The sequence below is a fragment of the Mus caroli genome, chromosome 15 (assembly GCF_900094665.2).
Source record: "Mus caroli chromosome 15, CAROLI_EIJ_v1.1, whole genome shotgun sequence".
In the NCBI taxonomy this organism is placed as follows: domain Eukaryota; kingdom Metazoa; phylum Chordata; class Mammalia; order Rodentia; family Muridae; genus Mus; species Mus caroli.
In genome coordinates, this window is record NC_034584.1 from 66,627,089 (window position 1) to 66,642,573 (window position 15,485).

Here is a 15,485-nt window from a genome sequence, read left to right on the forward strand (position 1 = left end):
CAGCACTGCTCCCCACATGTCTGACCTGCAGCCCCGCCACCATGCACATCCCACAGCCGCAGTGACCTGCCGCATGCCTCACTCACTTCCAAGCCTGGCGCAAGCGGGGCTGCACTCTTGGTGTCCCACGTTAAAACCACCCCATGAAAACCTCTGCAGCCACCCAGATGGACCAGCATCTCACACCCTCGAAACAAAAAAGGAGTTAGTAAAGGCTCATTTGTCACCAAATACTAAAGACCAAAAAGGTCTCTGGAGCAAGTATTTTTGACAAACATCAAACACCAATGGGTTAGGGGCTGAGGAGACTAAATTCTAAAAGAAAGAAATGAACAATTAAAGGACTGCTCGGAACACACAGGGAACTAGGCAGCGGTGTTGGCTTTTGAAGCAATGGCAGCAATGGGGACAGCTCATGAGGGAACTAGCCACTTTCTCAGTGGCGTGTTCACAGCCTACCTTTTCAGACCCAACAACATACTCACAGGGCGGTATGATAGAAAACAAAGGAAAGAAAGAAAGAAAAGAAAGAGGGACAAGCAAAATTAGAAACACACAGGAACAAAAATAACTCCAAGAGCTACACACTACATGTACCAGACCCCTGAGGACTCCCCTGTGTAAGCATGGGACTCAGGTACATGCTCACCCAACGCTAAGAGGAGGGCTTGCTCTGTGGGGACAATCACCTTATTGCTCCTGGGACAAACCCAAATTGACCGTGTGCCTAGACACTTCCCCTCAAGCTACGGACACCACGTCATTTCCACTTTGGACATGTGTGCATGCTACCAGGCGGTGCAGGCAAGTGGGAGGCTCAGTCCTGGCTCCAGAGTGTCTCAGAAAACACACTATGGAATTGTGATGGAGACAGCTGGATGGGCTGTCATTACCTCACTCAGCCCCGAATGAAGTCTACCTGAGTAAAGGCTTTGGAGTGAGCATGGCTGGGACATCAGCTCTGATTCTATGCTCTCTATCTGGCTTTCTAACCCTTCCTTCTAGAAAGTCAGGCCAGGAAACTACAGGCCTGCTGCAAAGGTGAAGGAGACACAACAAAAGCTTCGGGTCAGGTGAGGCATGAAGATTCCTCCTGCCCTTGCCAAACATCACAGGCTGTATGACAGGGCTACTCATTGCTTTCAACCCAGAGGGCTGCCCTTGAGCTATGCTCAATCCCATGACACTTTGGTGTCAGACCCACCACCAAACAGGAAGTTGCTATGTGACTCTAGATAATTCCAGAGCACGCTACTTTGCGGCACCCACTCTGCAGCGGGCATGTTATGTCATTTGGGCCTCACTGGAGATCATGATCTAAGTTCCACAGAGGAAGCAGGACAGACTCAATTCTTTGGGTTCCTGCCTGAGAGCATCATACCTTCAAGTGATTCAGCCGTACAGAGCTCTCCCTATGGAAAGGGAACCCCTCCTGGCAAAGGCTGCTGTCTGAGCTTGTATCTATCTCACCTCTTCTGCTGGCAGCCGGTGGCAAGATGGCGACAGGGGCAGTGGGCTATGAGCACAAGAAAAGGCCTGAAGAGTAAGGCCATAATGGTGGGCCAAGGAAATGCAGGGAACATGGCTAGAGACAGAACCCACACACAGTCTTTGTCCTGCTCCACCTTGGAACCCAGAGCATGGAGACACTTCCACATCTCTAGGTGGCTCTTTGGGAGCCTCCAGGTGGTGTTTCTGACCTCCTGCAGCTCTGAGATAAAGAAGAGACCTGGGACTTGCAGACCTGGGACTCCTGGCCTGGGAGTCACAGAACTAGGCTCTGCTCCCAGAGCCCAGCAATAACCTGAACAAACCTCAGCATCTCATCTGTGCACTGGAGCAAACTAACAGAGGAAACACCAGCCACAGAGGCTAATTCAAGTGTCTAGTTGCCACATAGTTTGCTTTTGCTTGCTTGTGGTGGTGGTGATGGGGTTTGATGTAGCTCAGAACGGCCTCAGACTCACCATGTAGCCTAGTCTTGTCTTAAGCTCCCAAACCCTTAGCCACCTGAGAGCTGGAATCACAGGTGTGAGCCACAGGCCCTGCTCCAGTTGCCACATGTTACAAAGTAGAAACAGGGCTACCAATGCGGCTCAGTTGATAGAGTGCTTGTCTAGCATGCAGGATTCCCACACAGCATTAAAATGGTTGGGTCTGGTGGTCTGCACCTATAATGCTATTAGCACTTGGGAGGTGAAGGCAGGAGGAGCGTAAGTCCAAGGTCACTTTCAAATACATAAAGAGTTGGAGGTCGACCTAGGCTATATGATACATGTCACAAAAATAAAGTAATAAAATAAAAACAGTTGAAACAAATGTTAACATTGTTTCCAGTCTAACAGTGTAATGCAAAAGCTATTCCTGATATGTTTTAGGTTCTTTTTTATTTTCCAGTTACCTGTTGTATGTTTTACACACACAACTCATACCAGCTCACGATAGCCTAGTCCCACAGGCAGCAATGGCTGCGGAAGTCCTACCAGGGGATGTGTGACACCCAGGACTGTATGTGCTGACCCTAAGGGACTCCTCTTCTTCTGTGGCCAATGGACCACATTTGAACTATCCTTGCAGCATTTTTGCCTGCTTTGTAAGGAGGACCCAAGCCTAGGGCTTCTAGGTCAACCATTCCTACATAAACTTACCTGCTATCCGTGTCTAGTCCCACGAAGTCCTTCTTCTCGAAGGGGACACAGAGAAGAGGGATCTTGTCCCCAGACTTGTCGGTGGCTCTGTCCAGGCGCTTGGACTCCAACACAATAAAAAGGGACTCGATGAAGTCTTCGATGCGCTTCTCCACTGAATCGCAGTCATCGTAGTTGGGATAGAAGGCCACATCCGGGCGTGGCTGCTCAGCCACGTCACCCTGCAGCCCGAACACGAAGAGGCGGGAATCGTAGAGCGTGGAGCCGTAGATCTCCTTCTGCACGTGGAACTTCTCGAAGGTCTGTGGCCAGTCTTTGGGCGAGAAGCAGTCAGTGATGGTGATGAGGCCTACCACCTTGCGGTGCGTCTGGAAGTCGCCCCACTCATTGTTCTCGGGCGGGTAGTGGTGCCGGTAGCGGATGAAGAGGGCACGCTGCGTGTCGCGCACACTGAGCTGGCTCACCGAGCAGATCCGCTTGTAGATCCTGAAGAAGTTCTCCTCAGAGACGATGCCCACGGCCTGGACGACCACCAGGAGGGTCTGGTGATCCTCTGCGCACTGCATGTAGTCGGGGACGCTCATCCTGAGGGCCTGTCCAAAGGGGAAAGAGTCTATGACAGACATCTCTACCTTGCAGAACTCACAATGACACATTAGCAGTGGTGGACAGAGACATGCCACACTCTTCATCCTCATTGGCAACCCTGGCTATCACTCTGGGTGGCCACAAGTGATTCACACAGTACCCCACAAGGCTAACTATCCCTTCTGTGAGAAGCCGGAGTTGAAACTAACCATGGACCAAATAGACCAGCATTAGGGGGCTCTTCATGAACAGGAGTATCACTATGCCAACTCTGTCTGACCCCTCAGTTTAATATGCAAACTCAACACACTCCTGGTTAGAAGTCCTACCAGGCATCTAACTGTGAAACAAGCTATAGGCAAGAGTAGCTAAGAATCGCCTGGTGTGCTACCACGGGAAGCTTATGTATTCCTTAGGAAAGCAAGACCAGGTAGAACTGCTAATGGGGATGTGGTCTCTCTACAGAGTCACGAAATATGATCAATGCAAGGCTCTCAGGAGGCCAGAGTGTTGAGCCATAAGTTCCTGATGAGCCTGGACTACACAGCCATGCTTATCTTTAAAAAAAAAAAAAAGTGTGCCTTTAATGCCAGCCTCTTAGAAGGCAGAGGCTGGCAAGTCTCTGTGAGTTCAAATCTACCCTAGTCTACCAAGTAAGTCTCAAGCCAGTCAGAGCTGCATAGTGAGTCCCCCATCTCAAAAAGAATATTTGTTAAATAAATAAATAAAAATAAAAAAGAATGACAAAAGAGTTGGAGAGATGGCACAGTAGTTACGAATAACAATGCTGGGAGCTGGAGAGATGGCTCAGCAGTTAAGAGCACTGACTGCTCTTCCAGAAGTCCTGAATTCAATTCCCAATAACCACATGGTGGCTCACAACCATCTGTATGGGATCCGATGCCCTATTCTGGTGTGTGTCTGAAGACAGCAACAGTGTACTCGTGGTAAATAAAAATAAATAAATCAGCCGGGCAGTAGTGGCACACACCTTTAATCCCAGCACTTGGGAGGCAGAGGTAGGTGGATTTCTGAGTTCAAGGACAGCCAGGGCTACCCAGAAAAGCCCTGTCTCAAAAAAAATAATAGAAAATAAATAAATAAATAAATAAATATTTTAAAAATACATGAACCTAAGATTTGCCACTTTTAAGCATATAGTTCCGAAAACACGAGTCTTCGGTGTTGTACAATGTTACCATCATCCATTTCCAGAACTTTCCATCTTATTGTTCTGAAACTCTCTACTACTAACAACCAACTCTCCATCCCCCCCCACCCCCACACCCCCCACCCCGCAATGATCAACGATGAAGAGCAACAACTAAAGGCATGGTTCTGAAATGATCCTGGAATACAATAGTTGAGCCCCTGGACTGTACAAGGTGCTAGGGACAGAACAGGATCTTGCATGAGTTTAGTAAATGCTCTCCCAAGGAGCCCTTGCTCCCACCCCTCTTTTGACTCTGAGTCTCCTTGCCCAAGCTGGCCTTGAACGGGCAATCCTCCCGGGCAGGAGGAATCTCATGCTGGACTGTTTTCTTTCTTTCTTTCTTTCTTTCTTTCTTTCTTTCTTTCTTTCTTTTTTTAAGATTAAGTTTCTTGACAATTATCTCCCCCCACCACCACCACCATCCCACTAATAAGTCTACCATCTAAAACAATTTACAAAGAAAACCAAACCTCACCGGGAAATCTTCCGGAATATGACTAGGTTTCCAATGTCATACCCCTGGTGCTACTGCTTGGTAATAACAGACAAGGCAGATGAGGAAGCAACTGTAGCTCCTTAACTCTGCAAAGTCACTGCTTTTAAAGGGGGTGTGTCGGCCTCATACTTTTCCCCTGAATCCAACGCAGCCTGGTTTCAGCTCCCTTAAAGGCCCCTAACACCAGAAAGCTCTGCTTAACAGTGTAACCAGAGGGGATATAACAGAGAGGTGAGATCAAAGGCCAGTGCAAAGTGACACTCCTCCCAAGCTGTCACTGGAGACAAACTGGAGTTTACAGCGCAAAGATCTCATTCCAGGTTAACTGCAAATTGGGCTGGGTTTGAGGCACTGGGCCGCTTGAGATAGCGCACCCTGTTCCTGGCGCAGAATTGTGGGCGAGGGGCGTGGCGCACGAGGTGCAGTGTAGCCCAATTCCAGGTCCCAGAACCGGAAGAGAGGAGGGACTTAGGGCCAGACAGCCTGGCCTGCCAGGAGGTGCAGGTGTAACCCATCCCGGACAGGTGTACGCAGATCCTTTAGGTGCGGATACCGCACCCCAGGTGTAGGCGGGGCGCCAAACGACTGGCAACAGGGTAGCAGGCTGTCCCCGGCTGGGCAGGGGACCTGGGCAGACAAGGGGACCTGACAGAGGACCAGGCAAGCAGGGGGGGGGGGGGGGGGGGGGGGATATGGGTTGACAAGGGACCCGGACAAGCAGGGGACCGGGGCAGGTGCAGACCGGGCTAGGCCCCCAGCCAGCCCCTCCGGCCAGGAACCCCAACGCGCCGCCCTAGCCGGGCACTTACACAGCGCAGCGGCCCCAAGCAGGAGCCGAGGCCTGGAGGGCAGCGGGACTGAGCAACCTGGAACCTCCGAACCACCGGCCGAGCCGGCGCAGCTCCTGCGCGTGCGCAAGGCCTAAGATCGTGCTTCGGCCTAAGATCTGCTCCGGGTTTTCCCGAAGACCTGGAGCCTGCGAGGGAGGCGGAGAAGAAGGAGGAGGGATAAGAGAGAGGAGGAGGAAGAAGAAAGGGTAGTACTGGCAGACTCTGGAGTAGACGAAGACTAGTGTGAAGGGAAGGAAGTGGAGGATCCAGGGAGGGAGCAGGGAGCAGGAAGGGACAGGAGATGGGAGGAGCCGGAGGAGGAGCGAAAAGCGCAAAAACCTTTACTGGGGGAGGTGCCTACGTGGGAACCGCCAGTCACCGACTCCAGGCTGGATTAACATTTCCCTGAGGACACCTAGATGAGACCCCTAGCTATCACCAGGGAGTCTCTCTCTCTCTCTCTCTCTCTCTCTCTCTCTCTCTCACACACACACACACATTAACGGGAATGTATAGAGATTACAGTGTGCATACATAACAGTGGCTCCAGAAAGAAAAAGACAGAAGGGGAGACTCTCCCTTATGTGCTTATAATATTTTGATTGACGTTTTTCTACCATATGCATGCATTTCTTTTCAATTAAAAATGCATTAAAATGTAGTAATGGTGGCGGCACACGCCTTTAATCCCAGCAGAGGAAGAGAATCTCTGAGTTCGAGGCTAGCCTGTTACATAGAGAAATCCTGCCTGGAAACAACAACAACAATAGTAATAGAAACACCAGGGTGGGCCCCTCAGCTAGCACAAGAGAAGAGTGACCTCAGTCAACAATAGCTTTAAGCTAGCAAGCATTTATTTACTATGTGTTCATGCTATCTTTTTTCTCCTCCTCCTTCTCTTCCTCCTCCCCCTTGTTTTGTTTTGTTTTGTTTTGTTTTGTTTTGTTTTGTTTTTTTGAGACAGGGTTCCTCTGTATAGCCCTGTCTGCCTTCAGACTTGTTTTGTAGACCGGGCTGGCTTTAAACTTACAAAAATCCACCGATTTCTGCCTCCCAAGTGCTGGGACTAAAGGCATGCGCCACTGCTCCCAGCTACCCAACTATAACTCATTTTATGATTTATATTTTAAATAAAATAATACACTTAACTTGTCTCAGCCAGTGGAAAAGTAAAAAACCAATTGGTATTTGGTTTGTGATTGTGTTCAGGTTTGTGTGTGGTGTGTGTGTGTATGTGTGTGTGTGTGTGTGTGATGGAGGTCTGTGTGCCAACAGCCAGGCTCATGCATAGCACTTACCCAACACATATTCTCAAAACAGAGCTATGCTGCACGCTGGGGTTCAGAAGAGATGCTCCACTTGGCTAGGAACAAATAAGTGGCTAGTGCTATTTAAGGATTTCAATCCAGGGCATGTCCAACTCCTTCAAAGTTCTTTTGTCTTAATTTCTCTATAAATAGATAAGATGAGCACATTGAAAGGCAAAATGGAAAGCTGGCAGTAGGAAACATTGCTTATTGTAGTACCTCCTTTTCCCAGTTTCTGATGTACCCACTGTATTATTTCACTGCCCCCGCCCCTATGTGGGGATGGGAGTGCCACTGCGGAACAGAAGACAAATAGTAAACAGAAATAAGGCTGGCCAAGAAAAAGCTTGCCACAGCCTGAGGCCACCAAGCTGGAGTGTCCCGAAGTCTTTTACTCTCTGTGCCATTTCCCAAGTGTCTCCTCTGAAGATGGGAATTCAAAAATGCAAAAAGACTGCCGGTAAGAAATTTATGGACAGCGTAAGTGGGAAAAGGCTTCTAAAATAGCACTGTGAAGAACAAACACCCTTGCCCAAATTCAAACTAGACTTGGAGACAAAGAGTACAGAGTACTCTGGGGTGCACACGATTACCCAAATGTTGCCTAGGTTTTAGTTTTAATTTTTGGTTTTGTTGTTGTTGTTATTGTATTTTTCATTTATTTGTTTTGTTTTGTTTAATTTGGTTGGTTGGTTGTTGGTTCTTTGAGGCAGGGTTTCCCTGTGTGGCCTTGGCTGTCCTGGAACTCATCCTGTTGACCAGGCTGTTGTTGAACTCAGAGATGCACCTGCCTCTGCCTCCCTAGTGCTGGTAATAAAGGTGTGAGCTACCACTACCTACCAGGCTTTGTTTTTGTTTTAAAGACAGACTCTTACTTTTTAAGTACAGCCATCTTGCCTTGGCTATACTGGAATTTTCTATAAAGACCAAGCTGGCCTCGAACTCACAGAGAGCCTCTTGCCTCTGCCTTCTCGGTGCTGGGGTTAAAAGTATGTGCCACCACACCAGATCTTCATTACTTTCTTATAGGTAACTTTTCTTCTCTTCCCCATTTAAGTTCACATCTCATAACAAAGACTTTCTTACTGGCCTTTTCCCACCCCAGTACCGTATTACTTATGGTCCCTCCAGACGCATGGACTTAGTCACGTACACAGGCTGCCTCTGATTTTTTTCCACCCTGAGCCAAACTTCTGGTTTGGGAAGAGAGACAAGCAGACATCAGCTGCCTCTCTGTCCTTAAGCATTAGCCTCCCTAAGGCACTTTTCCCTTGAAAGTGGACCATCCCACTTTATATACACAGTACTCCCCCGCCCATATTCACACCAGGTCCCAAGAGAGCATTGAATAGAGGTGGGGGCTTTGATGGCACCTATTTCTTTTAACTGAGCCCATGGTAACAAGTGATGGTAGATTGAGTGGCTTAAACAGTGGTATTTCCTGATCAGTTCTGAAGGCTAAAAATGGGCAGGGAGGATACCAGCAAAGTGAGATTGTCCCAGGACACTAACTATGATTGAAATGTACCCCTGCCATGAAAATTGTCCACCTTTGATACATATAGAATTTCTATGGCAATTTGATAGCATTGTTTAAGAACAACTGGGTCTTAACTCAGTCCTGCATAAGGATATCATTTACAAGGTGTAAAAGTAAGACAGGGCTTGGCGGTGGTGGCGCATGCCTTTAATCCCATCACTCGGGAGTCAGAAGCAGAGGCAGGCAGATTCCTGAATTCAAGGCCAGCCCGGTCTACAGAGTGAGTTCCAGGACAGCCAGGGCTATACAGACAAACCCTGTCTTGAAAAAAAAAATTCTTTGCCCACATTGACACCATATACAAGAAAAAAGAAATCTACCCCAAAGACCTATGTGTTAATCTTTACAATGAGGTACTGAGGGGGAGGTAACGCCATATGACAGTGATTAGAGGTGGTTCCTTTATGAGATTATTAGGATCAAGATCTTTGGTATGATTCGAATTAAATACTGGTGACTGTAAGAAGAGAGGAAGCAAACAGACAGACAGACACAGAAACAAGCACACTCCCAATCTAGTGTGGTGCTCTGTACCACATGGAAGCCATCGCCAGATGGAACCCCTTGACCCCATCCCCTATGGTACTTAAAACAAGCACCGCTAAAGTACTGCTAGGACCCTTCTCTGGGTTCCAGACTGCTAACTTCTTGTGTCTTCATAGTGGACCGACTCAGCCAGCTCTCTTGCCTCTTTGAAGGATACTAATCCCACCAGTGAGGTCAGAGCCCTTCTGAACGCACCAACCTCCCAAAGACCAGACCTCCTAAGCCCATCCCATATGGAATTCGTCTCAGCATAGGACTTTGGGGAGAACACGCTTTATCAGAAAATTCTGCAGTAGCCTGGGGAGCAATTCTAGACCTTGTCTGGGGAGAGGACAAGGGTGCCAAAGAAATAAGGAAAGGAACAAGAAAAGAGACAGACAGATGGCTCGGCTTGTTTAAACAAAAACAAAACAAACAAACAAAAACAAAAAACAAAAAACCTTTCCACTGAGCCTGATGACTTGATCCCAGGACACACAGAGGAGAAAGCTGATTCCCAGAAGTTGCCCTCTGATCTCCATTCAGGTTTCAGGGTGTCTGTGTGCACACACACATTCACACCTTACACGCACAATAAGAATAATAAATAAGAATAATAAACTATTTTTAAAAGAAAATAAAAGGCAGAATCGAAGTGCATGTCTTCAGTGTCACCATCTACTAAATGAGGTCGATTGCTCCGAAGGACTGTTACTGGGACTAACCTAAATAAAACATAAGAAATCAATCTGATACAATGCAAATTCAGGCACACATTCCCTATATAGTCCTATAATAAGGCGGCAATATATCTTTATTTGTCTGGGACAATCTCAGATTATCACAGCTAAGAGTATTCTGGTGAGGTGATGGAATGGCCTCATGCTGGATAAAAAACTGTCAGCTCTCTGGGCTTCTGTCTCCCACTTGACCACATTGCCACCTCTCATCCGGACTTTCTAGTTCATAGGCAAAGGAGGGGAGAATCTTTTTTTTTTCCTGGAACTCATTCTGTAGACCAGGCTGGCCTCGAACTCAGAAATCCACCTGCCTCTGCCTCCCGAGTGCTGGGATTAAAGGCGTGCACCACCACGCCCGGTGGGAAGAATCTATTTAACTATCATATTCATTTAGCATTACCAAGAAGCCCCTTGGTTAAAGTTTCACAACTCTTCCCTCAAAATACTGCAGCGATGAGCTGGAGAGACCCTGTTTCACAAGCATGAAGACCTGAGCTTGGATCTAGCACCCACATCAAAACTAGGCATGATGGAGTGTGTGTGTCTGCAATCTTAGCACTGGGGAGTCAGACACAGAAAGATCCCTGGGGCTACTGAGCCGAGTAGCTTCTACAAATTAGACTAATGAACTCAAGGTTCACCAAGAGATCAAAAAAAAAAAAAATAAGGTGGCAAAAGATTGAAAAAGACACAAAAGATTGACCGCTGGCCTCTATATACAGAGGCACCTACATAAACACAACTGCACATTATACTGAAGACACACATAACACAATGGTGTGGTTACCATTTATTGAATTCCTACCTGACTGTGTGCAATGAATGAGCTTTCCATTAAACTCGCTGTGTCCCAGTAAGGCAGGTCATTTTAGTTAAATACTCTTTATGACCCTTCATCAGTGTGGAACAACTGAGAAATAAAATACAGGAATAAGACTTTAAATTACACTGGTTATATTGTCAATATGTTGGATGGAAAGAAGCCACAATTTTGAGTTTGATTTACTCACTCCTCCTTTAGGGTTATTCAGATTCTAGTATAGTCCTTAAACTCCCTTAAAGTCCTTGATTCCCTTAAAGTCAACACTTAGCAGGCTACAAAGGAGATAGGAACTCCACAGGAAGACCAACAGAGTCAACTAACCTAGGCCCTTGGGTCTCTCGGAGACTGCACCACCAACCAAAGAGCATCTACATGGGCTAGACCTAGGCCTCCCTACACACATGTAGCAGATGTGCACTTTAGTGTCTGGATAAATGGTTCAATGGTTAAGAGCGCATACTGCTCTAGCAGAGGACCAGAGTTCTGGGCCCAACACCCAACAGCAGGTGGCTCACAACTGTAAGCACAGCTATAGAGGAGCTAACCCGCTGACTTCTGCGGCCCCAGCACTCAATACAAACATACCAATAGTCAATGACTAAGAGGGATAATTGGGGGCGGGGCTATCACACAGCCCAAGCTGGCTTGAAACTAAGTAATCCAGGATGACCTTGATTTTTTGAGGTTTTTGCCTCCAACCTCCCAAATTCAGAATAATAGTGATGTGGGAACTGAGCTATATGCATGCTAACCAAGTAGTCTACCAGCTGAGGCCCACCTTCAGCCAAACTCCTGGAATTTATCCCCAACGTTAGTTGACGCAAACTCATTTCAAACCTCTCAGTGCCTCTGAGAGACAACTCTACAGCCCAGGTGAATGTAAAGCGAAAGAAAGGGGCGCAGTAGTAAATTCTCAGCAAGCTGGGATGCTCTGCAGATCTGGGGTTGTGCTACAGCTGATTTCAGAGGTGGAGCCACCTGCAAATGTCTCTGGAAGAACGAAGAATGTACCCCCTTTTGCAAAACACTTATCACACCAGACTTGAGAGGAGAGGGCGACACTGATGTGTCAGCCAAAGCATGGGCTCCTGGGGGATGGGGAGTGGGGGACATGGTCGAAGTCACAAAACCTGGTGTCACTCAATCCATTCCTTGAATGAATAGAATGAATGAGTGAATGAATGAAAGGCTGTGTGCTACGAATCCCTAAGCCATGCACCAGTCGACCAATCAACGCCTTCACCTGCAGCTCCGCCTCCGAGGCCACACACCCCAACCACTGTCAGAGTTCCCTCAGACTGCTTGCAAACTCCGGAGTAGTGGATCAGAATCCTTTCTGAGTCTGCGCATGCTCTGCGGTGACTAGGGGGGACAAATTTAAAAGCGATTGGCTGGGGGGCAGACAAGCTCCGCCCATCCCGGCTCAGGACCAATCCACAGCCGAAGGCTCGCCTTTCCCAGCACCGCCCCGCCGCCCGCCGCGCCCTGGGGCGGAACCTATCGTCAATCAGGTTGAGAAAAGAGAAGGGAGGGGCGAACGGGAAGTGACGCATGAGCGCCAACGGAAGGCGGGCGGCCGGAGCTTGTTGCCCTGGGAACTGAGCTCTCGCCTACGTCAAACTTGCGTCATAGGTCGGTGGGTCTTGTATATTTTACGCATGCGCGGCCACATAGCAGAGCGCGGGAAGAACACTAATTTAGGCCAAAAATGGGTTCAGGGTCGCCTGTGAAAGCGGCCTGGATTGGGGGAAAAGGGTAAGGTGTCCAGCCTGGGGCCCAGAAGGTGGGATAGGCGTCTCTATGAAGATTCACGCTTTTTTTTTTCCTTTTGGGACAGGAGCCCCAGTAGCCCAGGCTGGCCTTGAACTCCCTAATTAGCTAAGGGTAACCTTGAACTCGTGATCCCCAGCTTCCACCAGCGTGCTGAGACCGCAGGCTTAGATTATTACACTTGGTTTATACCGTGCTGAGGGTCAAGCCCAGGACTCACAAACCAGTCCCTCTTATCCACAGAGCTACAGTTTCGTCCCTTCCTGAGTTTGTATTCAAAACTCATCTGTGCCAGAGCACGTCATTCCGGGTAACTTGAATGAATTCGTGTTCTTGGCCATTCATTCCTGTTTGGCTCAGGAAAAAAAAAAAAAAAGCCTATCATGCCTTTTTTTTTTTTTTTTTTTTTTTCTTATTTTTTGTAACCACACCTTAAAGCCGGGTGTGGTGGTACAAGCCTTTAATTCCAGCACTCTGGAGACAGAGGCAGATGATTCTCTGAGTTCAAGGCCAGTCCAGTTTACAGAGTGATTTCCAGTACAGTCAGAACGACACAGGAAACCCTGTCTGTCGCAGATAACAACAAAAAAAGCAAAACAAAAGCCCACCTTGATCATTGACCCACCTAAGGTCATTTAAAAAGAATAGTTTTTCATTCTCAAAGAGACTGTTAATTTTGGGAAATAACCTTGAACAATGTGTGCTTTCCAACTGTAATAAAATTGGTGTGAATTGTCGACAAAATAATTTTTCTCTTTTACCTAATTTTTCATTCTCTTGGTATAGCTGTCATGTTGTAGAAGCAATAGATTTTTTTTGAGTTAATACGAAATAACTTTCACACAAGAACTGCCAAATTATAGAATGTGTTAGTTCACCTAAGTACTATATTTGTGCTAGAGTATTCATACCGAAGCAGAGTGATCACTTGTAGAACCAGAAATCTTGTTTACAAAATTAATAATCCAATTTTTAAAATGGAATTTTACACTTCAGAGAAAAATATAAAAAGGTATAAGAAATAAAAATTCTTATCCAGGATTAGTGGGATCTGCAATTCCACATGTGACCACCAGGTGGCAGAAGGTGCTAGCAGCGATGCTAGGAAAACAAGACATCTGGGTTGAATTAGGAGCTAATTGCCTCAAATTGTCTCTGAAACCCAGGGTTTTGTCAGTTTGTTGGGGAGCCTGGGTCAGGGAGTTCTGGACGCATTCCGAGTAGACAAGCCGGGGAGGAACTCATAACAGATTTAACTGAATTGGCAGTGATCTTGAATAGTGATTTAAGAATTCAGGTTATACTGGACATGGCGGTACAGGCTTTAATCCAGAATTGTGGAGGCAGACACTTGCCAGTCTCTGTGAATACAAGGTTAACCTGGACTACATAATCCCTTATCACAAAAAGAAATAGATTCAAGTTTTTAATTACATTATATTATATTGTATATCAAATGTCATATATATTAATTATATATTACATTTATAACATATATAATTAATATAATTGGAAATATATGCTGTATATTTGTGAAGTTATTGCCTTATGATTAGAATGTTGGCTTGTATACTCCCTATCCTAAATATTACAACATTAAATTAAATTTTTTAGTTCTTAAATTTTTACTTATTTATTCATGTGTATACCTGGGTGTGTCTGCGGTATCTTTAACCTCAGCACTTAAGAAGCCGACACAGGCAGATTGTTTTGAGTCTGGGGACTGTCGGGGCTGCAAAAAGAAGCCGTGTCTCAGAAACCAGGAAAAAAGACAGGAAAGCAGGCAGGGGCCACTTGAGGAGCATACCTGTAACCCCAGTTCTCAAAACTGCAGGAGGAGGACCTCAAATCCAAAGCCAGTGTAGGGTGCATGGCCACATAGCATGGTTCTGACTCAAAGAGAAATGGCGGACAGGTGCTAGGAAAATAGCTCTGTGGTTAAAATACTTGGAGTTACTTCCCTGAGATACCATGTGATGCATTATAGATGGCCAGCCTATAATGCCAGTCCCAAAAGCAAAGACGGGATTCCTTGAGAAAGCTGCCTAGGAAGATTAGGGCTGGGCTGTGGACTTTAGTGAGGGACCCTGCTTCAATAAAACAGTCAGAAGAGGATCAAGGAAGGTTTGCAGCATCAACCTCAGGCCTCCAATGCACAGGTAGGGATGTGTAACACACACCCCCACAGATACATATATACATGTGCCCAGTCACATGCAAAGACATGCATACCACATGTCTGCACATGCATGCCACACATGGAGACACGTGAAAAAAGGCAACATATCTCCATGAAGGGACTGGAGAGATGGTTCCGTTGATCCAGTCTTTCCCCTATGAGCATAAAGAACTAAGTTAGGTCCCCAGGACTCACATGAAAAGCAGTCGTGGCTATGTGCACTGGAGAAGTCAAAATGGAAGGAGCCAGGGTCTGGCTGGCCAGCTGGTCTAGCCAAAAGAGTAAACTGACCAAATCAGCTCAGTCAGTCAACAGGTTCTCCAGGGAAGGAGCGAGGATTAAAAAGAGAAAAGACAATTAGACAACAATGAGGCATGAGCCCAGCCTGTTCTGAGGCTGACGCAGGCTTATTTTTTTCCCAGTCTGCTTTTATACCATTTTAAGTACATGCAAATAATAAGGTCAGTTCTAAGTTAAGGAACAAATAAGACAATAAAAAAAAAGTCCTGGGATCAATGTTTCTAGGGACTTATCAGGATGCCCACGATATCTGAGTCTATTTCCCTGTCCTAGTCCAAAGTCAAATTCCTGCCAAGTTTCTAGAAGCAGCCCCCAAAGCTCTCCACAGTAAACCCCTGGTCTCAAAATACAAGCTGACAAATTCTGGACACACAGACACATAAACACACATAGACATACACACAGATATACACACACATAAAACACACACAGAGACACACACAGACACACACCTGACAGGACATGTCACACACATCTTAAAACTTCCCAGCTCAGCAGGTAAATGTGTTCGCTGCCAAGCCAGAAG

The 15,485-nt window shown here is 46.8% G+C and overlaps 1 protein-coding gene across 3 annotated transcripts in view; it reads right to left on the reverse strand.

Annotated features, from left to right (window-relative positions):
- Trappc9 (trafficking protein particle complex 9) overlaps positions 1-6,059 on the reverse strand; it is a 481,588-nt gene extending 475,529 nt beyond the window's left edge. For 2 of the 3 annotated variants that reach the window (XM_029469729.1, XM_021182812.2), the window contains exons 1-2: positions 5,755-6,059; positions 2,649-3,241 (exon numbers count right to left, since the gene is read on the reverse strand). In XM_029469729.1, the coding sequence (XP_029325589.1) occupies positions 2,649-3,232 (584 nt within the window). In that variant the 5' untranslated portion in view covers positions 3,233-3,241; positions 5,755-6,059. Of the gene's footprint in view, positions 1-2,648; positions 3,242-4,924; positions 5,056-5,754 lie in introns of those variants that run through there. The other variant, XM_029469728.1, reaches the window with a different exon arrangement.
- Between the last annotated feature and the right edge of the window lie 9,426 nt (positions 6,060-15,485).